Below are 27,101 nucleotides of genomic sequence, written 5' to 3' on the forward strand. Positions count from 1 at the left end.
CATGTTGGAAAATTTGTTTCTTCTTGTGAATTGATGATTCTTAAACAGCCAGAGTTTGTTGTGTGGAGTTATTACTAAGAGTTTCGATTTAGCCATTGATAAGTCCTAATCCAAGTAATTTTATACAAGAGTTGTATCGATCAAAGTCTTTTAGATAATTAATTCTTTAGTGGAAATATGGTGACATAAGAGTTGTTATATCCGAACATCCATAAAATCTTGTCTTTTTTACTTACACATTTACTTCAATATATCTGTTTATTTTTTTTATATAGCTAAGATGTTAATTGATTGCTCATATTGAATATATATTATATTACTAGTCTAGCTAGACCGTTTTCACACTCAAAATTCTTTTTTGTAGTCAACGTACTCTAGTTGTTCATGAAATGATTTTAACAATTGATAACTGATAAAGTCATCTAAAGGTTTACAAATATTTAAAAGAATCCATTCACCTCATCTAAAAAATTTTCATTCGATCCTAACGATTGATATCAAATATAGTTTTTTTAACTCTGACATTCATAAATTCATAATGTTATCAAAGATGATTTTTCTTGAATTCACAAATAATACAATTTCAAAATATACTTTGTTGTGTTAGAAATAGAATATGATATAATCTTATTAGGGAGGTTGAATATTTGAATTAAAATCAATGATGATAGAACAAATTAAATTTGAAAGGCTTCATCAAATGTAGTGAAGGCGTGGGAATTGAACATGAATATCGAATGGGACCTAGTCTATAATTTCAAATTTCTGAAGTACCCATAAATTTCAATTTCAAACTTCTAATTAAAATTGATTAAATTTGTGTCAACCTCAAACAATTTGATTGAAACAAGAATTTGGGAACTTAAAAAAATGTTAAAAAATGAATCCAATTAACAAACCAAATGCTCCAAGCAATGAAGAAGATGCCTTATAATTACTCATTCCGCCATTTATGGTAGCACTTCCTGCAGCTGAACCAGATATACAACAAAACCATGTTAATCACAAGAAAAAAATAACAATTATGCAAAATTAGTATTAATGATTCATATTATCCCACAAATTAATTAGATAGTTAATGAATTACCACACAGTCTCGTAGCATTGTTGGTATTGGAGCAAATGCAGGAGAATCCTTCGGTCTCGACATCAAAACCACAACTTCCCCCGGACTTTGCACAGCGGTCGCACCCCGAATCGGGCATGCTGTAGGAGAGTTTGATACCGTATAGCCAATCCAAGGGCACGACACCGGCCAATCCGTCCACATTATACACACTGGTGTAATGGGAACAATCGAGTATATTCATGCTCATGTACTTGATGGTGCCGTAGGTGGTGAAGCAACACGGTGGTGTGCCGTTGGAGAGGAGGTGGAAGAGCCTGAAGGAGGTGCATCCGCCGTAGAGCTCGTCGCATGTGTGGCCGGAGAAGTTGAAGCACAAGGACCTGCATGCATGCACTCACGCACCATAGGTTCTTATACTAACTTTTGGTCATTCTTTTATTAAAAACGCTTGGCTCATGGATAAGAAAATAATCTATACTAATATAAATATATAGATTTGAATTGTGAATTTATATAAATGTCTTATCTTCATTCAATAATAATCATTAATATTTGTTTATTTTTTATTTGTTTTTCATTTATTCATTTAATAATTATTTTTCATCTATTCATTTAATAATAATCATTAATATATTTTATTTGTTTGCTATTCATTTATTAATTAATGGAATTTTAAATATACATGTTTATTTTTTGTTTACTTTTCATCTATTAATCTATAGAATTTAAAACCTACTGTTTGCTTTTCATCTATAAAACCTACTGTTTGCTTTTCATCTATTAATCTATAGAATTTAAAACATACTAAAAATTGGAGTTTGTTAAAATATACATGTTTTTTGTTTGGTTGTTATCAGCGATTAATGTATTATAAAATAAATTGAGGAAAATATAATTTAGTCATCATTCTTTGTAATGAAATTTAAACTCTATTTTTTTAATATATCATTAATGAAATTTAAATTAAATAAAAGAATAATGAAATTTTCATTTTATTTGATTTCTATTTTTATTAATTAATGAATTTTAAAATATATCGAATAAAAATAAAGTTTACACTATTGTTCAAAATTTTATAGTTCTCCAATTTTTAGTAGGTTTTATGTGAAACTGTTTCATTGTTATATAGTCCTGAGAGGGGCTGACCCAGTCATTTTCGGAGTGAAAAATAAATTTTTTCATGATTCAAGTCGGATATGAGACATGTTTCACAAAATTCACTCGTGAAACAATCTCATAGGAGTTTCTGTGTCAATTTTATTTTTAACTTAAATAAATTAACATATATGAATAACGTAAATAATAATAATCAATATATTTCTCTTCTCTTGTTTGTTTTTTCCATCTATTATTTAATATAATTTAAAATAAATTGAAGAAAAATAAAATTTAGCCACCAATTTTTAGAATGAAATTTAAACTAAGTCTTCTTTTTTGGAATGAAATTTACACATCATTTTTTTTAAAAATAATTATATCTTTAATAAAATTTAAAATAATAATAGTAATAATAATAAATACATGTTTTGTTGTTTGTTTTTTCCTAACTATTAATTAATTGTAAATAAAATTGAAAAATGAAATGTAGCCACCATTTTTTGAAATGAAATTTATATTTTATTTGTTTTAAAAAATATATCTTTAATATAATTTAAATGAATAGAATAATAATAAAATTTACAATATATTTTCACAGAATTAATTATATCCTTATTTTAAAAATAATTCTTTTTGTTTGACTTCTTCTTCTTTTTTTACTCTATCTTTATTTATTTTTTTCCCTTTATTTATTTTTTTTACATTAATTAATGCATTTAAAATAAATCGAATGAAAATTAAGTATACATACACCCTTGTTCAAAATTTTATAGTTCTCCAATTTTTGAATTGGTCTTCTGTGAGCCGATCTCATGGATATATCCTTCAGATGGGCCAACCGATCAATTTTCAGAGTGAAAAACAATGATTTTTCATGATTAGAGTATGATAGGAAACATGTTTCATAAAATTGACCCGTGAAACAGTCTCGTTGGAGTTTTTATGCAATTGTAATTTTTAACTTGAGTAAATTAACATACATTAGTAATGTAAATAATACACGACTAATAAATTTGAAAACTCTTATAAATTGTGTGAATTTACATATATTTCCTTATTTTTGTTAAATAATATTAATAAATACATGTGTTTTTTTGTTCGTTTTCAGATATTAACTGAATTTTATAATAATTGAAGAAAAATGAAATTTTATTTTTGGAATGAAATTTACAGCTTTTTTCAAAAAATATATGTATCTTTAATGAAATTTAAAATAAGCGACTCAATGTCAGCAGCTTAACTCACGAAAATTCCCAGGAGTTTACTCATCTCAGTATTGCTCTCACTCTTGCATGCTTAACACAACAAAACTGAATGATCGTGAAAGATTTATCTTTTAGTTCGAATGTTTCTTAATCTTTATGTCAAAAGTTATATTTGTTACCCACGACACAATATTTATTTCTTATTATTGTGATTTACCGTGCAAAGCCCGATACTAAGCTAATAGTGAACATAATGAGGATTGCATTGACGTGGCTGTCAATTTGTCAAATCGTAAAATCCTATGCATAACAAACACAAATCATTGTTTGGTACCTTAAGAAAACTACTTCAAAAGAATTAAAATAAGTTTAAATTAATTTTATGTGTAATAATTACTCTTATATACATCAAAGGGATAAAAAAAGATAAATAAAAATGAATTCAAATTGTTTTTATGTAAAACAAATTACTTTACATCTGCATTTACTTAAAATGATTTATAAGATTTTTAAAATTTTCTTATGTTTTTTTTAAAAAAATTCTCGAAAAATAAATTTTTTAAAAAATAATACAATTATCTTCATGTTTTATGCCCTGTCAAATTTTCATCGATGAATACTTGTAACTTTTTTTTAATGACATTATTTATGTATAGAACTTTATAACTTCAAAATATATCATGAGAAATTTAGAAATTGTGGTTCTTATTATTTGAATAATCATGTCGAATATGGTTCTGATTATGGATCACATTAATAAATATTTTTATATTTAGACATAATCTTGCAACATTATATAATTATATCTATATCAAACTTAAAACAACTCAATTATATTAATATTTAAGAACTCGGGCAAACATAAATACTGAACTTTATCGATGTATAGTAGATTTAATTAATTGTTAAAAACTAAAAGATAATGTGAGAATTGTTATTCTCATATCATCTTTGTATATTTCACACGTGCAACGCACGTGCATATCTTCTAGTAAATTGAAATATAAATAAAACACGATTATATTTTAAATGAAATTTTTAATTATGAGTTTTTTTTTTATTATAACTCATGCGGGGAGGGGGGATCGAACCCGAGGAATCGGTTAGTCCGACAAGGGGTTGAGACCATTGAGCTACAAGCCCGTTCTCTATGAGTTGAGCAACCTACTACAATGAATTCACAAATAGATAATAATTAATTATAAAAACATAATATATGAGTGTGGAAAACATCACATAAATTAATATTATATGTGTGTACATATATATATATATATATATATATATATTAATTTTTCATTAAATCGGTTTTTCTAAAAAATAAAAATAATTTAGGATCAATAATTAATTTAATTTTTTTTAATGTAAGATAAGTTATAACAAGTAAAGTGAATGTTTATGGACTCCAAACTTTTTTCTTCCAAGAATCATTTAATCGGCATATACAACATATCAAATTTTTTTCCAGAAATTTCATAATCAAAATCAATTTTAATTTTAAGTATCTGTTTTCCTAATTTTCTTGTCTTTAATCAAATATATATATTTTTAAAAGATTGTATCTTAAAAAAAATACTAAACAAAAAATTAAGATTGTTAAAAACAAATACTAAAATTCATTCCTCAGTGAGAGCAAGCAACAAAGCACAATGGGAAGCTAGCTCCGAGACTGTACCTGTAGTGGTTGAGCACAGGGGAGTCAACTGAGCAGTTCATGAGCACGAACACCGTGTCCGGAGACGGCGGAATCATGGCCGACTGAATCTCCGTCATGACAAAGTCATGGTGGGGCTGGAGGATGGAGCAGGTGGACATGGCTGGGTCGAAGATCACTATGCTTTTCTTGTTGTAATCAATGGTTTGAATCTTGTAGCTTCCAGACGGGGTGAGGAAGAAGAGGTCGGTGGCGGAGCAGTTGAGCATGTGGCGGAACTGAGCGGCGCCGCACCCATCGTCGATTCCAAAAGGGTAGTTTATGGGAATGTTGTTGCAGATAGTTCGGCAGAGACAGCAGACTTTGATCAAGAAATTCGGAAATATGATCAAGATCCATAAGTTGAACTTGACAAATCGTGCTACTGAAATGTGAATATGGGGAATCATGATAGATTATTCTTGTTTCTTTCCTTTTTTCCCTTTTTTTTCTTTTGTTTATTCTGATTACATATTTCTTGACAGGGGGATAATGAGTGCTATTGATCAGCGTAAATTGCTCAATGTTAATTCTCTTTTACAGCTTTATTGACTAAAACGTTGAATTTTGGTAAAAAGTTAGCATGCAAACTCCAAGTTTTCTGCTTTTTGTCGACCCTTTTCAAGATTTAAATAAATTGATTAATTATAATATTTCTTGGAATGGGTTTTTGGAAGTAACTATTAATATATATACCCGTCCACGGTCCATACAACTCATTGGCAGAAAAGAAAACGGGTAAATTCCATTCTACAGTTTGGGCAGCACATCAACGGCTTCAATTGATTTCGGTCGTAGGATCCACATGCTGTATAAATCACGTGGGACCGTTGAATCTAACCTTAGGGCAAGCCTGCATCTAATTTCTCAAGAAAATGTTGCATTATTACTTGTTTGAGTTAAAATATTTAAATTATGAAAGTTCAATTTAATTCTGAAATCTAACTTAATTGTAAAAGTTTAATGAAATTAGGGAAGCCCAATTAAATTGTATAGGCCCGTTAAGTGTCACATAGCGCAGAAAAGGGGGAAGAACGTGGGAGGATAGATAGAAACCGTGGCATGAGTGGGAAAGATTAGGGCTCATGGGGGAGTGGAGAGAAAGAGAGAACACAACTCAACTCAGCAAAAACTTTCCGGCATATTTCTAGTACTCTACGTTTTCTCGTTTTAGATTTCAGCAACAAGTTATTATATTTTTATGTCTTTGATGAATTCCTACAATTTTGTCAATTCAAAATGGGTTTATTTCCATCGATTTACAATAGTTTTCTTTATTTTGGCATTGCATTTGTTTTAGGAGACTAGAACTGACGGTCGAATTTAGAATTCACGTCGCTTGAATATTTAGAAGTTAAATTTTATCATTTTCGCACAAATCAGCGCAACTTCGCACATGGCACGCCCGCAAATATCAAATATTGTGCGAACATTACTATTTTTTTTTTTTTTTTTTTTCATATGGAGTACTTGAAATTTGAGATAGGATTACAGATTGAGACTTGTTTTCATTAATCCCAGGGTGTCATTGATCTTCTAAGCCAAATTTCATGATCGTGAATGGGGGATCATTTACTAAATTTGGAGTCAATATTGTACGAGAGGTCCCAAAAAATTTGATTTTGTTCTCTCAAATATGCATGGAAAATATAATTATATTTCAATCATTCCATACAAATTTTTTTTTCACAGAATCTTGTTTCTTGCAGATATTGTTTATATATATGTAGATATATATAACATATATTCATTGTTGTATCAAAGAAGAGTCCTTTTTGTCATTCCCTTATCTTTCTTGGAACCAAATCCTGCTATTCTCCAACAAAAACTCCTTATTTTTGTATTTGTGTATCAACATGGTTGAGGGAGGGATCTCACATGCAGATAAGACCGAGTTTACAGAATGTTGGAGAACAGCATGGAGAACACCTTACATTATGAAGTTGGCCTTATCAGCAGGCATTGGAGGACTCCTCTTTGGCTATGATACAGGTCAATAACATGCATCAAAGTGTTTGTTGTAAAAATCAATCGAAATAATTGCTCGTCCTTTAATCTTTTCGAAAAGGGATCAATTCATGCATGTTTGATTTTGGTGTAGGTGTTATTTCTGGTGCCCTTCTGTACATCAGGGAGGATTTTGAGTCAGTAGATAGAAAGACATGGCTACAGGTATATATACTATATTGTTCTCCATTAATTGATTCTATTTTCGATGTAAACCATTTTCACGGGAATCAAAGTTTAACTTCCCCATATTTGCATATTAATAGGAAACCATTGTGAGCATGGCTGTTGCGGGTGCCATCTTTGGTGCTGCAATAGGTGGATGGATCAATGACAGGTTCGGACGAAAAATGTCGATTTTGATAGCCGATGTTCTGTTCTTTTTCGGTGCAATTATCATGGCTGTTGCTCCTGGACCATGGATGATCATCCTCGGTAGAATTTTCGTGGGATTGGGAGTAGGAATGGCATCCATGACCGCTCCTCTGTATATTTCAGAAGCTTCACCTCACAGAATCAGAGGTGCGCTTGTCAGCACAAATGGTCTTCTTATCACCGGAGGGCAATTTCTTTCTTACCTTATCAATCTAGCTTTCACTCATGTAAGAATATTTTTTTTATTTTAATAAATCACTGATTCTATAAACAAGAAATATTATCACTCTGAGGGGAGACTGAACCATCTGGAATACGCTTCAGGTCCCTGGAACGTGGCGTTGGATGCTTGGCATTGCTGGTCTTCCTGCACTAGTTCAGTTCATTTTGATGCTGTCACTCCCTGAGTCTCCAAGATGGCTCTTCAGACACGTAAGCAAGACTGTTCCTTTTGCATTCGCCGGCACATTTTGTCTGCTACACTCCATCATTGAGTTGCTTTTGAGTTTTCACTCGTTAATTTGAGCAAAACTTGTCCTTTGGCATGTCCAACAATTATCAGGGTAAAGAGGATGAGGCCAAGTCCATCTTAAAAAAAATTTACCCCGCTGAAGAACTCGAGGATGAGTTGCAGGCCTTGAAAGCATCTGTTGAGCAAGAAAAGCAAGGGGAACATCCTGGGGAAAGTGGTATATTTTCACGACTCAAAGGTGCATGGGGTAATGATGTAGTCAGGAGGGGACTGTACGCTGGTATTACCGTTCAAGTCGCTCAGCAATTTGTAGGCATAAACACCGTCATGTACTATAGTCCAACCATAATCCAGTTTGCCGGATTTGCTTCAAATAAGACAGCACTGGCACTCTCTCTCATTACTTCTGGCCTGAACGCTCTCGGTTCCATAGTTAGCATGTGCTTCGTGGATCGCTATGGCAGGAGGAGACTGATGATTATTTCCATGATTGGGATCATTTCCTGTCTCGTGGTGTTATCTGTCGTCTTTTACCAAGCTTCCGCCAGTGCCCCTGATATCAGCAGCGTGGAAACTGCTTATTTTGGTGCCAATTCTACTTGCCGAGCCTACACTGAAGCTCCGGACTCATCATCATGGGGCTGCATGAGATGCTTGTCTAAGGACACTACCTGTGCTTTCTGCTCAGCACCTGGCAGCCTAGTACGTTCAGTATACAAGAATGCGTTGCAATAACTTGTAATTTATTCACTTTTCTTCGCCAACGATGTATTTTTTTGTTTTACTTGGCAGTATCATGCTGGGGCATGTCTCGAAATGAATGATGCGGTGAGAGGTGCCTGCAGGGCAGATAAGCGAACGTGGTATACACAAGGGTGCCCAAGTAACATTGGATTTTTGGCGGTGGTGCTCCTCGGCCTATACATCATTGTCTACTCCCCTGGCATGGGAACTGTCCCGTGGATTGTCAACTCAGAGATATACCCCCTAAAATATAGAGGGATCGGTGGAGGCATTGCTGCAGTTTCTAACTGGAGTTCAAATCTTATAGTCAGTGAAACGTTTTTGACACTAACCGAGCACCTAGGGTCTGCTAGAACCTTCCTCTTGTTCGCGGGGTTTTCATTGATTGGGCTCGTATTCATTTTCTTCCTGGTACCGGAGACCAAAGGGCTGCAGTTCGAGGAGGTGGAGAAAATGCTGGAGAAAGGGTACTCTCCATTCAAGAAGGGAGACAAAGCTTTAGAAGATTGTCACACCGACAACAATTAAGTTCCAACCAGAAGTTGGGGCATACATCAATACTTTCCCCTAAAACTTCATTGTGCTATTTGGCTTGCTTTCATAGACTGGATCCTCAGAAGTTACTGGTCACTTGAACCACTACAATTTGAGTTGCTAAGTCAGCCATCACCAATATGAAACTTGCATGATATTCTTGATCGTAACATTTCAAATACGTGGAAGGACAATTTTAAATGAATGCGGTAAGTGTTTTATTGGACATATAGGAGCATATCTTATCTCAAACAAAACGGTGAAGAAATGGAAGTCTTTTATCATAAAAGGGTAAAAACATACGAGAAAGCAGGTTATACAATCCTAGTGTTCTTTATTTCTTTGGTCATTATTCACAAGCACAATAATCCAAATACAAGTCAAAATTGAAAATATCACACAATGACACGTTTTCAAAAATCTTCCCAATACAAGCAAGCAACTACGTGAGAAATCTACTTTTATTTGGAAATTTAAACAAATGATCAACTCTCATATTTCACAAAATATCTATATTAATTTTAGCACATATTCTTGTCAACAACTGAAAACTCGATTCGAACTTCTTGGCCTAATACTACATTCTACGCATACATCTAGTATGGAGTAACCCGTTTGTTGTCCTAGCTCGCCTCTCCCTTGTCTGTCTTCTTGGTTTTCTTCTGTTTCTGCTTCAGCTGAGTTAGCCCTGCTGCTGAAACCTTCGAGTTACCCATCATAGCTGCAACAAGTTCAGGATCTGTGCACGCCTTCATCAGTTCTTTCTCCCTGCTCGAAGCCTCGGGCATGTGACTAAATAAATTCATGGCAGTCTTGGCCGCTGCATTATTGAAGAATCAAATAAATATAAAAATGCTAGGAAAGGTACCAAAAATGGCAAAACTCAATAGCATAAAGGAACAGTCATTTGGTTATTTTAAAAATGTACAAATTTCTATCTAAGAACTCAAATAAACATGGCAAGCAACAAATGATCAAGATGAAATGAAACGTCTTTATTTAAGTACCTTTTCCTTTCTTCAGTGATCCTGGAATTATCTTGACACGGTATTTATATGATTGTAAAGCATTGTAAGGACCGCAAACTGGAACAGAATACAATAAGACATCAACAGGAAGTGGATTTCCAGTCAAATAATCCACATCATTTAGTTTTTCCTTCTCTTCATCACCGATTTCATGAATGTCATCTTCTTCCATGGTTACCCTGTCCATTTCACCGGTACCCCTATCTATCCTACTATCTGGTTTGCTCAGCCCGGTTTCCTCCAGATGCTCAGGACAATCTCGAGACATATGACCCGCCTTCTTACATTTATAACATATCTTTGAAGCATCTGTGCAGGTGTTGCAAATGAAAAGGGAAGTATTAGCTCCTTATTCCCATCATCAAGAATATGGCACATCAAAGCAAAACAATCGAGTAAATCATGGATGCAGATTAGACGAACGGTGCTATTATCAATCCAAGATGAACTGAAACATATGAAGATAAAACCGCAGACATGACCACAACGGCCAAATAAATGAAATTATTCATAAGTAAAAAAACTTAGGATGGACTCGATAAAAGTACCTAAAGTTTAGAAATGACCAGAAAAATAAAATATGGTAGATATGATTAAAGAAGTACACAGATCTCGTAATATCATTTCTTATACTTTTTTAGTGCGAAAAGCAACTCTAAGGGAGTAGGCAGCATAACATGTACATTCCAGACATTATTAGGCAACAAAACAATAAGCAGTTCGAACTTCTGATGCTATTCTCTGAATGTACATTTAAAGAGAAAAAGAAGTTAAACATGGTATCAACATCAGTTTCAAGTAATGAAGTTGTCAGAAAGTCAACGAAACAACAGTTCCTCTCATTTTATGTACCCGTAACAAGTTTGGCTTCTGTTCCTGGAAGGACTTTTTCATTCTCAGGCTTTTCAACACTCCTTGATTTCCCTGCAGCCTGTGGATTAATTTGAACGTCAGTAAAGTAGTGATTTATGAAGTGCTCATATTATTGCTAGTGTCTTTCATGTTCATTTGTAAAAGACTGACTAATTTTCCCCCTCTTTCAACGTAATCAGAGAACTGAATTCTCAGTAAGCAAGCAAGTAGTTTCCTAACTATTTCTGACATGCTTATGAAATACAAAAGGTCAAATGAAACAGAGATTCATGAGAAACCTATAGTGAAAATAAAATGACAGTTAAGGTTGATATTAAGCCAGCAGTACATACAGCCAACAGAGCCATTCTTAGGAGTCGTTCCTCCTCGTCTTGGTCTGCGTATTTCTCCTTTATCTTCTTCAATTTCCCTTTCTGTCCACGACTTATTTTTCCACTAATCGGCTTTGAACTTTTAGTTTCATTGTCTGGCTGGCTTACCAAGTTGTGATCTTCTGTTTCTTTTCCATGTTCAGCAGTTGAAATTTCAGGACCATCTTTATGACCTTTCTTAAGCTTTCTTCTTTCTGCTTTTGAGATGTAAGGTTTATCTCTCTGCATTGCCTTTGTCACCTCATGGTGATGCTCGCTCACCGATTCCTCCATAGGAGGGAGCCCATAATACCTAGTAGAAGCAGTAGCAGATCCGAGCTCAAGGGCTTTATCGATGAGGTCTTCCAGATCTTGTGCAACAGTATTAGAGGTTTTGTCATCGTATAATTCATCATCATGTACATAATTTACTACACTAGTAGATTCATCAAAGTTGTCTTGTGAATTGCTGGTTACTTCAGAAATATTCAAGCCATTGGCAGAGACCACTTTGGAGACTTCCTCCCCTGAGAGTCTATCTGCTGACAAATTCAGAAGTCCTGAAGACTCGACCTTTTCTTTTAAGACTTCCTTCTCAGAATCAGAATCAGAGCAAGATATTTCTTTGAAGGGTTCAGTTTGCTCCATGTCGATTATTCCTTCCTCTTCACCCTTCACCCTCCTTTCATTCAGATGAGACCCCAGAGAACTCTCATCCAAGCGAAATAAAATTCCAAAACCCATTATTAGAGGATGAGGTGGAAGAAAATTCTTCTTACCACGAATCATGAAGCTTCCAACAGTAAGAAATTCCCCAGTGGGAGCTGTTTTACTGACCTGGTGGGGGTACACCCACCAAGCACTAGTCACAATCTTCGAGTCCCAAGCTTGGCTATGGCAGACCTATACCACAAAAAGAGATGATAAGCGCCTATTCCCCAAATCCAATAGACGAAATCAGATATTTCACCACGAATATCTACTTTCATCTTACTGTGAAACATCCTGCTTGGTTCAAAGTAAGAGGGGGTACAGGGCTTTCAGGTTTGTGATTCTTGATCACAGTACTAGAAGCACCATGGAGATCTGCGTGAACATATCTGTTTAACCATAAACAAGCAAACAACATTAAATTCTATTACATTGAAGCCAAATTGTCAGATGATGAAAGCTTTAAAGAAGTCCAAAATAAACACATGAAAGAACAGCTAACGAAAAACAGAAGGATCAGGAATCTACTCGTGGAGGTATTCCATCATATTCAAAAAGCCATACATAACCTCATACCACAGAAGTTAGATCTTTTGATGCCTAACATCAATCAGACAAATAATATAAAATCATCATTCAGCAGCAGAAAATCTTGTAGAACGTGAAAAGATCATAACTGAAACTTCTTGACAAAGAGATAGCTTCTGCAAAAGTTCATACAATGTATACCAAGATTTACTTAATACTCACAAATCTCCTTTGGACATATAACGCTTGACTATCATCTCATTTTGTTGGGCGTCGCGTCCACTGATAACCAGATAATTTTCACTGCTGATGAACCAATTGAATTTTTCAAACCAGTGAACCTTACGCATGTGTGAAATTGTGGCGATTGCTTTTTCCTGGAAATTAGATAAGAGGAAAGGTATAACACGACATAGAGATAGGTAGATACATAAGTTTGAAAAAGAAATGTAATATTATTTTCAAAATTTCTAATTTTACAATTTTCTATTAAAAAATAAAAAACAATATGATCCTCATGTGTTTAATGAGTTCAAAAAAATAAATGCATCAATTAAATAAATAATCAATACATTACAAATTCAATATCTCAAATTTGTCCCTAAATTTTAAATACTTTTTCCACCAATGCCCATGCAATTAATACAAACAATGCATAGTTTTTGGACAATGTAGTAAAATCACAATGCAAAAACTTTGTCTATCATCCATACTTAGATTATTTATAAATTAGCAATCCTTACTTTTGTTGTATGGGTTTTCACTCTCCACATACCTCTCATATGAAATTATGAAACATAATATTTAGAATAATCAAGGTCTCGTTTCTTTGTTTCTATCCCATTGCACATCATCTTTATATCGATAAATATGGAGTACATAAACTTGATCATTATCCATACTGTTGCGAGAAAGCAGTCAGAAATCTCGACTGTAAAAAGAAGTTAGAGATTAGCTTAATAATATTGGTATCGAAACAATTAGACTAATAAAAGTATTAAAATCCACTGAAGTCAGCAACCACCTGTGAAAGTTGCTGGCGCGTCTTTTTTTCAGCGGCTTTGAAAGCTTTCTCATGTGCTGTGATGGTTTTCTCCTGTTTATTCTCCTGTCTCTTCTTCTGCTCATAATAGCGCCGGGAATTAGCATGCGCTGAAAGTGAAAGATCAACCTCTACCTGAAAAGGAAAAACAAACAGCATCAAGGCTCTTGACAGATGTTTTTTTCTACTGCTTATATGTAAGGGAACATTATGTATGTGGGGGATTGGTTAACAAATAGGCAACTATGACAAATGGTACAGACACCTTGTAAAAACCCCAAGTAAAGATGGCGAACGTAAAAACTTTGGATTTGACTAGGGTGTTCATGTAATAGTCACCGTTCACAATTAAGAAGATGTCCACATATTTATATCAATGCCTTGCTAAGATGAAATACCTTGGGTTTAAGCAAAAAAATGCGCTTTTACATTAGATACCTTGTCCACAGGCTGTGTTTTCTCATCATCATCCATTTCATCAAGGTTGTTGCTCAGAAGAAGTGTCACGCAATTTCTTTCAAGATGCAGCTTGTCAATGAGGCCAGCTACAGGGTTTCCAGATTTCTTCTCCTCTTTCACCATACGAGCCAAATCAACCCAACTCATCCCATTTGCAAGAGCTACACGGACTGCTAAGATGGCAGCATCTACATCTTCTAAATTATATTCTATCAATTCTGCCATTTTGACACACTCTTCGACCTCTCTCTTAAGTGCATGTACACGGCTTTCCTGAGACATCAAGGTAAAACTTTTAACACCAGAGGCAGAATTTGGTATTGACTACTACAATACAAAAACAAGCTTTTCTCGATTTGGGTGTATCTTTACAGTATACTGATCAAATTTTGAGAAATGGTGATGAAATTTCAGAGTGCATGCGTGATAAAGGTAAAAATCAAAGAAAATTAAAGACAACAGCATTGGTTGCACAATGTCTAGATGTTTAAATACCATAAATGCAAAAAAAACATGAACAGAGCCTCAATCGTATACATAGAGTAAATGATAAACCTGATCAGATTTAATTCTATCAAGTTTCTGAACAGCAGAATTTTCTTTAGCCTTTTGTTGTTGTTCCACCCGCTGGCTTTCGATTTTGCTGTAAAATTCATCTAAAGCTGCATCAAATGTCTCAAACTCGATGGAATCTCTTGATTTGAACTGGTTTAGCAACAACGGGCAAAATTCATCAAAGATCTGCAGAAGGGGGAACCTGTCAATCATAAACAGACAATTTTTTTTTGATCGAAAACTATGATTCTATTATAATAATAGAGAGTTTTACAAGGAAAGCGGATGAGCAATCCACAAGACACCTCACAATTTAGGGAAGAAACACGACAACTACACTATCGTCAGAAGCAAATAAATTTTCAATCCCTAACTAGATCTAAGATAAGCAGGTGATTAAACTCTTGCATCTTTGTCGTCCAAGTCGCAAATCTGAATTTGATCTTCTTCCAAACATCGTCCATCGACTCCGATTTGTCTGTGAATATTCTATTGTTGCGCTCCAACCAAATTGACCAAAAAATGCAATGAACTACGAAGTACCAAAAGCTTTTAATTCTTCTCCCATTAAAAAATCCTGGCTCCATAATTCGGTGCACTTCTTGGTGACTATTTGTTAAACAATGGGATCTTGCCTAAAAACTCTTGTGTCGATACTCCACAGCAAAATGGGGTGTCACAAAGAAAAAATCGTCATCTTTTGATGTTGTTCGTGCTCTCATGTTCACTGGCCATATTCCCAAGTATCTATGGAAGGATGCCATTTTAACAGCCACCTATCTCATCAAACGTTTACTTAGTCGACCCCTCAACTTTAAGACACCCTTATCAACTCTCATTCATCATTTCCCTCGTATCTCCTACTCTCACCAACTTCTGCTTCGAACTTTTGGGTGCATTGCGTTTGTCCATAGTCATAATCCCAACCGTAGCAAGTTTAACCCTCGCGCCTTCAAACCTCTCTTCGTTGGGTATTCTCCTACTCAGAAGGGGTATCGGTGTTATTGTCCTCTGACCAAACGAATTTTGGTCTCTCTAGATCTTACATTTTTTTAACATGCCACTCATTTCTCTCACATTACACTTCAAGGGGGATTCTGATAAAGTTTGTTTGATATTCCACCTAGAAGTATAAACAAACCGAATCGAGTCGAATACACTGAAATATTTAAGGCTCGAATTCAGCTCGAAATTGATATATTCGAGCTTGATTAGAAGCTCGAAAAATTTTATTTATTTTTTGTTGGAATCAGATCGAAAGATTCGAACATGTTCGGGAGGTATTCGAACTATTGCTCGAAAATAAATACTTGAAAAAAAATAAATACTTGAAAGGCTCAAAATCCATTTATTTTATACATATTTATATTATATTATTAAAATATCAAAGCTTGTGAACTATCAAATAATATAATTTGTGCACAAGTTCGACTTGAAAAAAATTCAAACATATTCGAGTTTGGCTCAAATTCGATAAATTCGAAAACGAATCAAATATGTTTCGAGTAGGCTCGAAAAGTTCGCGGACCGGCTCGATTCGTTTATACCCCTAATTCAACCTCTCATTGGCATTAATTTAGATATTGGTGTCACTCCACTTCGCACTCCTGTTTCTGAACCAATATTAGACACAAGGGAGAATCAATACCTAAACCAGAAATACATGTCTACTCAAGGTGAAAAAAAAAAGGCAAATATCGATGTTGTGAATCCTACTCACTGTCATGAAACCAAAACAATGGTGGACGATCAGTCAGGTAAGTCCCATTCTCTTGAGTTGCCTATAACAGTTAGGAAAGGTGTGAGATCCTGTACTCAACATCCCATAGCTAAATTTGTTTCTCACATCTTTCCCCCTTGTTTCATGCTTTTATCTCTAGTTTGTCAAGTGTTATAATTCTAAGGTCTATCCAAGAAGCTCTACCTAATCCTGAGTGGAGAATGGTTGTTTTAGAAAAATGAAAGCTCTTCAACAGAATAATACTTGGAGCTTATGAAATTTCCGGAAGGAAAGAATAAAATAAGGTGCAAATGGATCTTTACAGTCAAATATAAAGCAAATGGTTCCATTGAAGGGTACAAGCTACAAAGCACGCTTGTTGCCAAGGGATTCACCGAAACCTATGGAATAGACTCACTGAAACTTTTGCTCGAGTTGCAAAACTCAATAACGTAAGGATACTTCTCTATATCAGCTAATCTTGATTGGCCTCTCTATCAACTTGATATAAAAAAATGTCTCCATTAATGGAGATCTTGAATAAGAATTCTATATGAGCCAACCACCTGATTTGAAGAAAAAATGCATAAACAAGTTGTATGCAGACTCCAGAAGTCTCTATATGGATTGAAACAGTCTCCAAGAGCTTAGTTTGACTAGATTTTCCAGAGTTGTAAAAGGCCTTGGATATACGCAAGGACAAGTAGATCATCCATTGCTAATTAAACACTCCGAAGAAGGTAAAATTTACCATTCTCATAGTGTATGTTGATGAGATAATTGTCACAGGGGATAACATCCGAGAGATGGAGAATATCATGCAGTTAATGGCAAATGAGTTTGAATTCAAGGATCTACGTGAGCTTAATATTTTCTAGGGATGGAGATAGCAGGAAGCAAGAAAGGTATCTTTGTTTCTCAGAGGAAATATGCAATAAATCTCTTAAAAGAAACTGGTATGTTGGGTAGCAAGCCAAGCAAGACGTTAGTCGAGCTTGGAAACAAAGGAAAAATGTCTGAGGGGTAAGACGTCAGTCGAGCTTGGAAACAAAGGAAAAATATCTGAGGGAGCATAAGTAGATATAGTTAGATTTCAACGTCTCATTGGGAAACTCATCTATCTAGCTCATATTCTTCCAGATATTGCATTTGTTGTCAGTTTGGTGAGTTTGTATACGTTTCACCATGTGAATGTCACCTTAATGCAGTATATAGAATCTTAAGGTACTTGAAACAAACCCATGGGAAAGGACTTTTCTTTGCAAAGAAAGATCATCGAAGACTGCATGCATTCACTGATGCAAATTGAGCAGGTTGTACAACTGATCTAAAGTCAACCTCAGAGTATTGTACATTTGTTTGGGATAATCTAGTAACCTCACGTAGTAAGAAACAATCAGTTTTTGCGAGAAGTAGCGCAAAAGCAGAGTTCAGAGTAATGGCTCATGGAATGTGCGAACTAACTTGGATAAAATAATATTGAATGAACTGAGAATACGGTATGATGATCCTATGCAAATTTATTGTGACAACCAATCAACATCACATCACTCACAACCAAGTTCATCGTGATCGAACCAAGCATATTGAAGTAGATCGACACTTCATTAAAGATAAGTTAGATGCAAAGATTATCATTGTTGAACATGTGTCTACTTATTCATCAACTGGCCGACCTCCTTACAAAAGGACTGTCAGAAGAAACTCCTGAATTTCTTGTTGGAAAGATTGGTTTAATCAACATCTATAGCCAAGCTTGATGGGAAGTGTCGATTTTTTTTTATGAGAAACCAAATTTTATTAATAATATGATAAGAACAATTACATCAGTGGACTAGTGGTCCACTATCATGAAGTTCATCTTAAGAAATATATTTAACGAAAAACAAAAGTTCAATCTCGCAATAAGTCAAAGACGGAGACATTCTTGAATTCATGATGAGTTCCGATCCATGTAGCTACAGTGATCTTGATTTTTTCCCAGCACTGTTCTCTATTCTCTGATTTTTCATCAAAAATTCTTCGATTTCTCTCCAACCATACTGTCCAGCATATGCAATGAACCACGACTTGCCAAAAAATTCTTCCCCTCTTTCCTGTCAAACTCCCCAAATCCATACCGAATAGATCATTTGTTGACTTCGGTATTACCCAAAATAATCCAAGTTCTTGCAATGCTTTAGCCCACAATCCTCTCGTGAATGGACAATGTATAAGAATATGATCCCGAGTTTCGTTGTGATTTCTACACAAGACACACAAATTTGGGCAAATAGCAATTGAGGGCCATTTTTCTTGTATTGTCTCCGAGGTTGGTAGCTTACCCAAAGTTGCAGTCCAGGAGAAAACTTGAATTTTTGTTGGAACCGGGACCTTCCAAATTTGATCGTAAAGAGTAAAGGTCGGAAAACATGTAGGAGGAAAAAAAGAATCGAAGAATGATTTAACCGAAAAAGACCCGAAGAATCCCCTCTCCATACTCTAAAGTCATCTACCCCTTCAATCAACCTAATTTTCTCCAACACACCTAATAACTCAGACAACTGAATAATTTCTTGATCACTGACTGCTCTTCTAAAATGAAAGTCCCAAGAATGAGTAGACATTGCACTATCAAACGCCACAAAGTAAGAAATAGGCAAATTATGAACTGTTGATATCTGAAATAGAGATGGAAAAAGCTCTTTGAAAGACGATTCCCCCACCCACCTATCCTCCCAAAATCTCGCTTTATTGCCCCCTCTCACCTCGATTGATACCAGCTGTTGAAAAGTCAGGTATATTTGGGAAATAAACTTCCAAGGGCACTTGAATGTAACGTTCCTTGCCAACCATGCATCCCACCCATTCTCTTGGAACCCATATATATGATGGGAAGTGTCGATTAGGATCAAGTCTTGTAAAAAATATTCTATTTTATTTAATAGGGTAGTCAGATCTTTTAATTTTGGTAGGAGACAGTAATATATATTTTTTCCAATTTCTACAATTATGAAGAAAAAAGTAGAGATAAAAACATTGACATACAGCATCATCATTTTTTCCCAATATCTTGTGCTGCATCAGAATGTATCCTTTTGGAACTTTCTCACCAGAAATAACCTCTGATAGCCAATCCTCAAAATTCATTGCAGCTTCAGTCAGAACATGAATGGAATTATCATCCATTTTGAATTCTTTATGTAATTTTGTGCTAGGAGTCAAACCAACATCTAGTATGATATGTTCCGATAAAGCTGGTCCATAACCCAGTGCTTCCCCAAGAACAACTTTCAGAGTAGTTTGTTTGGCACGTGTATTGTCATTCTTGTTTGTCCCAGCAGGTTTCGAATTCTTATGGGTACTGGGCTTACCCGTGGAGGCATTGAAACTGTCATTTCCATTTTCACAATTATTTAAATGTTCATCTTTTTTCTCGTGCACCACAGATTTGAAGGCTGCCTCGAGCTTCTCCCTAGTTGTACGTTCAAATACTCGAGATAGTTCAACTGGATAACGATGTCGCGACATGATAGAAATTCCCTTATTGTCATCCCTGTCAAGAAAAATTAGTACACGAACTATCAGCATCCATGCTTACACAGCAAAATTCAATGATGATGATGAAGGATTTATGCAAAAACACATTAGATTTGTCAACCTGTGTGAACGCAGTAGAGTCAAGACAGTAAACTCAGAATCTGTGAGAAGAATATTCCCTTGGGCATACAACTCCAAAATGACGTAGTGTGCATTAACTCCGAGTCCAAATTGAAAGAGTATTATCTACATACAACTTTCAACTTTATGAAACCCTTCTAAATCTTGAATATTTTACATTCATTGATACCTACAGAAGCCAGTAATGCATACCCTATCATAGCCAAGTTGCCGCACATCTTCAAGCCGCCTTGTTCGTATGTGTCTCCTCAATTTCAAAGTAAATCCTGACGGTGTATTACTTTTGTCCCTGTGTGGAACAAGAAAAGATTTTGATTTTCAGGATATACATATTTATTCCCATTAAAACTATTATTTATGTGTGTAAATTATATCCATTGGTCACAAATAAAGTATCAAACACTAAATCATCAAACAAGCTTTCTATACTAGAACAAACCGGAATGATGAATCCTCTTTTCTCTGGTTACCAAGAGTCATACACCAAACGAACACATTTTTCTCTTTCCATGGTACACTTTCCACTTACTTCATATCTAGCTCTCACAGTTCTACGTGACAAAAGACAGAAACATTATCCCAGTCCTCTAAGTTATAACTTTTATTTTTTTGGATAAGAAACGATTAACCCAGTCATCTAAGTTACAAATCACACTACAGCCCAGCTGCAAGCACATTCACTTCACACAAATATAGCTTTTTCTTCCTTCTAAATTTAATGCATAAATGCATCGCCCTTGCAAAAGCGTACCATTAAAGTACATGGCATTTTGGAAATTTGAGAAAATATAAGAAATCATACTTCATGCCTCTAGCAAGTTCATTGATCCACATAAAAGGAATTCTTATTACCCACTAAGTTTCTTTAAAACTGAGGGCTAAGGCATATAGTAGGAGTAACAAAGAAAGATGTAGAATATTCAGCAAAAGAACTTTTCTACCAGAACTAGGCAGTGGAAAGCAATCTCAGACCACTGCTTAGATGGGTGGCCAATGTTCTTTTTAAGGCTAAACTTTCATCTTCCTATATTTCCTCATTTCCTGCACTATCGCAGTTGCCAGGCCTGACGTGTATGCCCCAAAAAAGTTCAATCACACCGTGAAATACTGTATTGCACCAAAAGAAATGCATGAGATTCAGTAGAATCATACCTCATATACACCGTGGTATGTAATCTAACGCCACTCTCCAACAACAGCAGAACCTTCTCACTCTCCCCGGACTCTGTCACTCCACTGCTACTCATCAGCTTAAACACATATGTCTAACAAACATTTCGCACACATTAACAAACATAACACAAGAACTTAAAAAACTGAAAAGTATAACAGATTTCTTTAAAAATAACTAAAAGGTTGGGAGAAAACTCAATTGCAAGTTGTATTGTTCCAAGGGACAAAACACCGACCATCTATATAATTCCATCTAACACAGGGGATACAAAAAAATCACTTTTTATGTAATTCTAACTATCATAAAGGGAAAACTAAATTTTTGTATAGTCCCAACAAACAAGAGGGGGACAAGACAAAAGAGAAAGGAACAGACGCAACTTAGTACTCTCCTACGTAAAAATACCTTTGGAGAGAGATCGTATACATTGGAACACCGCATGCCGATCAAGCGGCGGAGGCACTTGACCTCCGCCGCCACGTCGGCAGTATTCATTCGGACCTTCACCATTTTCTTCTCGTATAGGCTCTCTTTTTCAAGAATTTAATCTTCAATCCTGCACCCGATACAATCAAATCGGCAAGTAGAAATAACTCTATTTTAAAATAAGACAATTTCTGTTTCAAATATTATATTCATCTTCAACTTGTCTATTTCAAATTTTAAGTGTAAACAAAATATTCTCAAAATATTTCTTTTTAAAATTATATTTAAATTATTTCTTATTAATTATTAAATATATATTTCTAATTTTATTAATATAATTATAAGTATCGTTTAATATTTATTTAAATTATTTAATTTAAATTGTTTAATGATTATTTAAATTATTTAATAATTATTATTTAATATTTATTTAAATTGTTTAAAAAATATTAAAAATTTATTTAATTGTTTAATATTATACGAATTGAAACATAAATTATTTAAATTGATAAAATATAATAATACATGACATTGAATTAAAAAAACATATTACAAATACATGACATTAAATTAAAAAATACAATACAAATACAATTTCAAATATTTGAATGACCATATTTATCTCATAAATGATCAATCAAAGTATTTCGTAATGCAAAATGGGCGTCTTTGTCTTTTATTTTTTTATATCGAGCGATAAATTCTTGAAATCTAATATGTTCATTGGCAACAATTTCTACCACTGGAGTCGGTGCTTCCCTCGCATCTTGAATTGGTGCACAAAGATCACGTTCATCTTCAATTATCATATTGTGCATTATAATGCATGCTTTCATTATATCATGCAAATGATTTTTCTTCCAACCACGGGCGGGAGATGCCACAATTGCAAATCGTGATTGAAGAACGCCAAATGCACGCTCCACATCTTTTCTGCATGGCTCTTGTTTCATCGCAAAATACTGCTTTTTTGGACCACGCGGATCATGGATAGTCTACACAATAGTTGACCATTTCGGATAAATACTATCAGCTAGATAATATCCAGTATCATATTCTTTGCTTCCAATATTGTAATGAGCTGGAGTAGCAATTTCTTGTGCAAGATTGGAAAATAGACTAGATGACTCTAAAACATTTATATCATTATTGGTTCCGGGCATATCAAAATATGCATTGCTTGGATGATGTAGGAAGCAACCAAATTTTGTTCTCGAGATATAGTTGCCAGTATTTCATTGCTTCTGTTTTGGAGATTTTTGAAGAATTGAATATCATCTTCATTATCTGACAATAAATATGAGCTAGATGATATTGCATCAAATTGAAAAGTCGGATTCATTTTTGTGATATGAAGAATGCAAGATTTATGTGTTAGTAGGATAATACAATCCACGTTATATAATGGTAGATTTGGAATGGTAGGTGCATTTGGAACAGTAGATGGATTTGGAACGGTATGTGCATTTGGAACGGTAGATGGATTTGGAACGGTAAGTGAATTTGGAACGGTAGGTGAATTTGGAAGGTTATGTGTATTTGGAACGGTAGATGAATTTGGGATGATAGGTGCATTTGGAACAGTAGATGAATTTGGAATGGTAGGTGAATTTGGAAGGTTAGGTGCATTTGGATGAATTATCATGCAAGAACGCAATAGAAGATCAATGCTATAAATATTGTAATGCCCGAGATTTTATATCATGTTAATCTGAGTTTATTGAGTATGAATTGATATGATTATAGCCGGGCCAGTCCGATACCAAATTGGGCTAAACATATGAAATGTATAATCTTTTGGGCCGAATGTTTCGCGCCCGGGCGGAGGTTTTTGTCCGCCCGAGTTCCACTTGATAAAAAGAGAAAGCCGAACAGTTCGCGCCCGGGCGGAAGTCTTTGACCGCCCGAGCGCGCTTGAATAAAACGCCAGGGCCGAAGTTGATGTGTATTGTGAAAGATTAGCCACGTATTTACAGCATGCATTTTGATATATAAGTGTGCGATTTTCCTTCATTCTTTCAGAACAAGAACCGAGAATCCCCTCAGAAAATATTCCAAGCTTCACGTGTGTTAGATTTGTGATTGTATACCAACCGGTTATCAGAATTTGAATCCGAATACGGTTCTGTGTTCCTAGCGACGCAGGCTACAACTGGACATTGAGGGTTGACAGATTTTGAACTCCAGATAGGAACGACGTCCGAACTACAATAAAAGAAAGGTATAAGTCAGTGTGGTACTGGGAGAACGACTCGAGTAGGATATACTTGAGTTTCTCTAAATCACATACTTATTGTTATTAATTGCAATGATTTGAATTGTTATGCTTGTTCTATTGATTTATAAAAGCATGTAGTAGACGAGTGATCTTGTGGCATAAGTGCCGATAGTGATGGAATCGTCACTGGCACATTGCACGTTGTCACAAGATAGTGAATTGGCGATAGTGCCACAGTCTGTGACGGATAGGTCAAGACACCGGACGCTTGGTTATATCGAAGTGGATAGAATTGGAGTTTTTTCTATTACTGATGTTCGATATAGGAATTCCAACGTCTGAAAACCGGGATTCCTAGACTAGGATTGAGTCTAGTCTGGGCCGTGGAGTCACGAATATGATTTACGATTTCATATTGATTATATTTCAGATTTGATACATGTTATTGATATTTGTTACATGCTTTTACATTGTTTATATGATTGCATGTTTCATTGATTTATACTGGGATTTTATTCTCACCGGAGTTATCCGGCTGTTGTCGTGTTTGTATGTGTGCATGACAACATGTGGGACAGGTTCAGGGTCGAGGAGATAAAGATAGATCGTGATTAGAGTGGAGACTACGGACTTGGATTAGAGATAGGGTTTGGACACTTGATATTTAGTTGTTAAACCTTAGTTGAATTAGTACAAGACTTGTACTTTAATACTGATATGTATATTAGATTGAATCTCATTACATTCCGTATTTAAAAAAAAAATTAGACCATGTTTATTATAATTGATTAAATTATCCTAATAATGATTAAGAGTATGATTACCGTCCGGGTCCTCACAAATATACTCCTGATTGTTTGAATGAATTATCAAACATTACAAATCATACTCCAAATAATATATTTCTTCAAAGAAAATCAATGGACTCCAGTAGCCGAACATCTAACTACTCTATCGAATAAGATAAGCTATTATGTCATGTTTATCTTGACGTCTCGCAAAATCCTATCATCGGTATAAACCAATCCAAAGATCGATTTTGGAGTCGTATTGAAGAAGCTTTCAATGGCAGCAGATCGAATAACATGCAAGAACGCAATAGAAGATCAATGCAATGTCGCATGCAAGTTATCCTCCGTGCTGTTAGAAAATTATGTGGCTGTGTAAGCATAATTGAAAAGCTGAAGCCGAGTGGCGCATCCGAGGAAGATATTGTAAGTCTTTATTTTTAAAATATTCTGGATACACTAACTTTATTTTTATACGGGTTGGATATTTTTGTGCAGTTGAACCGAGCAAAAGATTTAATGATGCAGGATAAAAATTTCAGTCGAGGATTCAAATTTGATCATGTGTGGCCTATCATGAAAGATTTGGAGAAATTTTCGGCCAACGACAGTGCACCGATACCACTATCAAAACAACATGTCACAAATTTGGATTCGTCACGATCAGATAATCAAGAACCGGAATCTCCAATGTCAGGTTTTCAAGGAATAAATTCATTTTCAATTAATTTAAGTAGTTATGAAAATGCATGTGGAACTCCATCTCAGCGACCACTTGGAGTGAAAAAATCCAAATTAAAGAAAAAAAGAGAAGAAAATGTATCAGAATTAATTTCTACGATGAAGGAAGGTCATCGCGATCTTATCAATGTACTACAAAAGGGAGCTACCGATATGCAACAAAATTATGATATTAAGCTGTTAATGTTGCAAAATGAACAAAAAAAGCTAGAAATTTGTCAACAACAAATAGCATTAGCTGCATTTCAAGAGGAGAATAAAATTTTGTACTTGGATCCGACCACAATTGGTGATCCAGAAATGCGTCAAATGGTTCAAAATGAAAGAGCAAGAATTATGCAGAAAAGAGAGGAATAACGTCGTCAACGTGAAGGCAGCACATTTGGAAAATTTTTTGATGATTTTGGAGGATCTGGATCTGGATCAGGACCTTTTTTTTCAGATTATTGATAATTTAGTTTGATTCTCTTTTATTATCCTTGCACTTAAATTAAATATATTTGATTTCGTTTTTTTATTTTAATCGTGTGTTTGAATGTTTAAATATTATTCAATAAATTTGTCTATTCGATTATGTTATTTACAGTAATGATTTACATTAACCTTTCAATTTATAGATTAATATGTTAATCAAATAAATTTCAATTATTAATACTAACAAAATATTTTTTTATTTAATATATTAATTAAATGCTCAGGAGGCGCTTCCAAAATAGCGCCCTGGTTGGAGGGCATAGGACAGCAAAATAGCATGAAATGCTATTTTCAAGTCCCGGTTGGAGATGCCCTAAGGGTTTGACGCGATTAGGTAGAGATTTCAGCCGTTCAGTTATGTATTTCTACCGGAGTGTCAGAGACCGGAGAACCTTTAAATGGTAGTGTGGGAAGTTTGCAGTTTAACCCCGACAGATTTTTTCAGTTGCTGAAAGATAGAGAGTTGGTTTTCTAAATGGCCGCGGAGCAGCAGACCTTTTGCTCAAATAAGTCAAAAACTGGAAGAACAGCTGAATTCGGTCTCAGTTGGCTTTCCTATGCACCCATTTCTCTTGCTCGATGGGATATTAAGAATAAGCAGCAGATCAAAGAGGTGCGCAGTACTGATCTGGCTTTTCAAAGTTGGAGAATACGCATCCCTTGAAGGTGTCGCAAAATTGCTTTGGCCTATTCGTTTTTCAGCAGCAGGCTTTTATTAATATTGGACTAATTGGAACACTTCATTTTATGCTTAATTTATTAAGAATGAGATTATATTAATCATTCATCGAATAATTTTGATTTTTTAAGGTGGTCAGACGATGTTGTATAAATATGAATTTTTTATTTCATTCAATAAATTTGTGTTTAAAAAACAAAATAAAATTATATAAATTAAAATTACACAAAATTAAAATTTAGAACTTACTCGTACATGTAATTTAAAAATAAAATTAAATAATTATAGTTCAATCTTTTACGAAGAATTTGTTCTAGCATCCTCATAAAACATCGATGTTGCACGTCATTAAGCTTTGAATCGTTAATATTTTTCTCCATGATCTGATTTTCACACTCCATCACTCTTCTTTCATGCTCACTCTCCCTTGTTATGTTCTTCTTTGTTAGAGATTTCTCAATTTTTTCTTAATACTCTG

General features: G+C 34.6%; 3 protein-coding genes across 4 annotated transcripts; 1 reads left to right on the plus strand and 2 right to left on the minus strand.

Annotated features, from left to right (window-relative positions):
* Positions 1-801: 801 nt before the first annotated feature.
* On the minus strand, positions 802-5,950 carry LOC142527149 (uncharacterized). The gene is made up of 3 exons (XM_075631873.1): positions 5,048-5,950; positions 1,088-1,449; positions 802-971 (listed from the first exon to the last, which is right to left on the minus strand). The coding sequence occupies exons 1-3, from the start codon at positions 5,473-5,475 to the stop codon at positions 874-876; spliced, it is 888 nt and encodes a 295-aa protein (XP_075487988.1). The 5' UTR covers positions 5,476-5,950; the 3' UTR covers positions 802-873.
* A 553-nt stretch (positions 5,951-6,503) lies between these two features.
* Positions 6,504-9,425, plus strand: LOC142528103 (inositol transporter 4-like). The gene is made up of 6 exons (XM_075633175.1): positions 6,504-7,057; positions 7,167-7,237; positions 7,339-7,674; positions 7,772-7,879; positions 8,010-8,621; positions 8,712-9,425. The coding sequence occupies exons 1-6, from the start codon at positions 6,922-6,924 to the stop codon at positions 9,189-9,191; spliced, it is 1,743 nt and encodes a 580-aa protein (XP_075489290.1). The 5' UTR covers positions 6,504-6,921; the 3' UTR covers positions 9,192-9,425.
* Positions 9,426-9,571: 146 nt separating this feature from the next.
* On the minus strand, positions 9,572-21,885 carry LOC142526605 (uncharacterized). 2 transcript variants are annotated; one of them, XM_075631103.1, is made up of 14 exons: positions 21,703-21,885; positions 21,276-21,388; positions 20,316-20,412; positions 20,104-20,228; positions 19,491-19,998; positions 14,744-14,929; positions 14,168-14,461; positions 13,712-13,864; positions 12,910-13,064; positions 12,443-12,548; positions 11,431-12,351; positions 11,078-11,156; positions 10,205-10,534; positions 9,572-10,017 (listed from the first exon to the last, which is right to left on the minus strand). In XM_075631103.1, the coding sequence occupies exons 1-14, from the start codon at positions 21,805-21,807 to the stop codon at positions 9,821-9,823; spliced, it is 3,369 nt and encodes a 1,122-aa protein (XP_075487218.1). In that variant the 5' UTR covers positions 21,808-21,885; the 3' UTR covers positions 9,572-9,820. The 2 variants fall into 2 exon arrangements, with proteins under 2 accessions (XP_075487218.1, XP_075487219.1); XM_075631104.1 differs by lacking the exon at positions 21,703-21,885 and adding an exon at positions 21,065-21,187.
* Positions 21,886-27,101: the final 5,216 nt, after the last annotated feature.

Source organism: Primulina tabacum, chromosome 15 (genome assembly GCF_025594145.1).
Source record: "Primulina tabacum isolate GXHZ01 chromosome 15, ASM2559414v2, whole genome shotgun sequence".
NCBI lineage: Eukaryota > Viridiplantae > Streptophyta > Magnoliopsida > Lamiales > Gesneriaceae > Primulina > Primulina tabacum.

Excerpts from the sequence above, each read along its gene's own strand:
- LOC142527149 (XM_075631873.1), bottom strand. The coding sequence starts at position 5,475 with ATGATTCCCCATATTCACATTTCAGTAGCACGATTTGTCAAGTTCAAC. Across the intron at positions 1,450-5,047 it reads CCTGTGCTCAACCACTACAG|GTCCTTGTGCTTCAACTTCT; the intron begins GTACAGTCTCGG and ends GCATGCATGCAG. Across the intron at positions 972-1,087 it reads CAATGCTACGAGACTGTGTG|CTGCAGGAAGTGCTACCATA; the intron begins GTAATTCATTAA and ends TATCTGGTTCAG.
- LOC142528103 (XM_075633175.1), top strand. The coding sequence starts at position 6,922 with ATGGTTGAGGGAGGGATCTCACATGCAGATAAGACCGAGTTTACAGAA. Across the intron at positions 7,238-7,338 it reads ATAGAAAGACATGGCTACAG|GAAACCATTGTGAGCATGGC; the intron begins GTATATATACTA and ends GCATATTAATAG. Across the intron at positions 8,622-8,711 it reads GCTCAGCACCTGGCAGCCTA|TATCATGCTGGGGCATGTCT; the intron begins GTACGTTCAGTA and ends TTTACTTGGCAG.
- LOC142526605 (XM_075631103.1), bottom strand. The coding sequence starts at position 21,807 with ATGGTGAAGGTCCGAATGAATACTGCCGACGTGGCGGCGGAGGTCAAG. Across the intron at positions 20,229-20,315 it reads GGCAACTTGGCTATGATAGG|ATAATACTCTTTCAATTTGG; the intron begins GTATGCATTACT and ends AGTTGTATGTAG. Across the intron at positions 13,065-13,711 it reads CGCGCCAGCAACTTTCACAG|GAAAAAGCAATCGCCACAAT; the intron begins GTGGTTGCTGAC and ends TCTAATTTCCAG.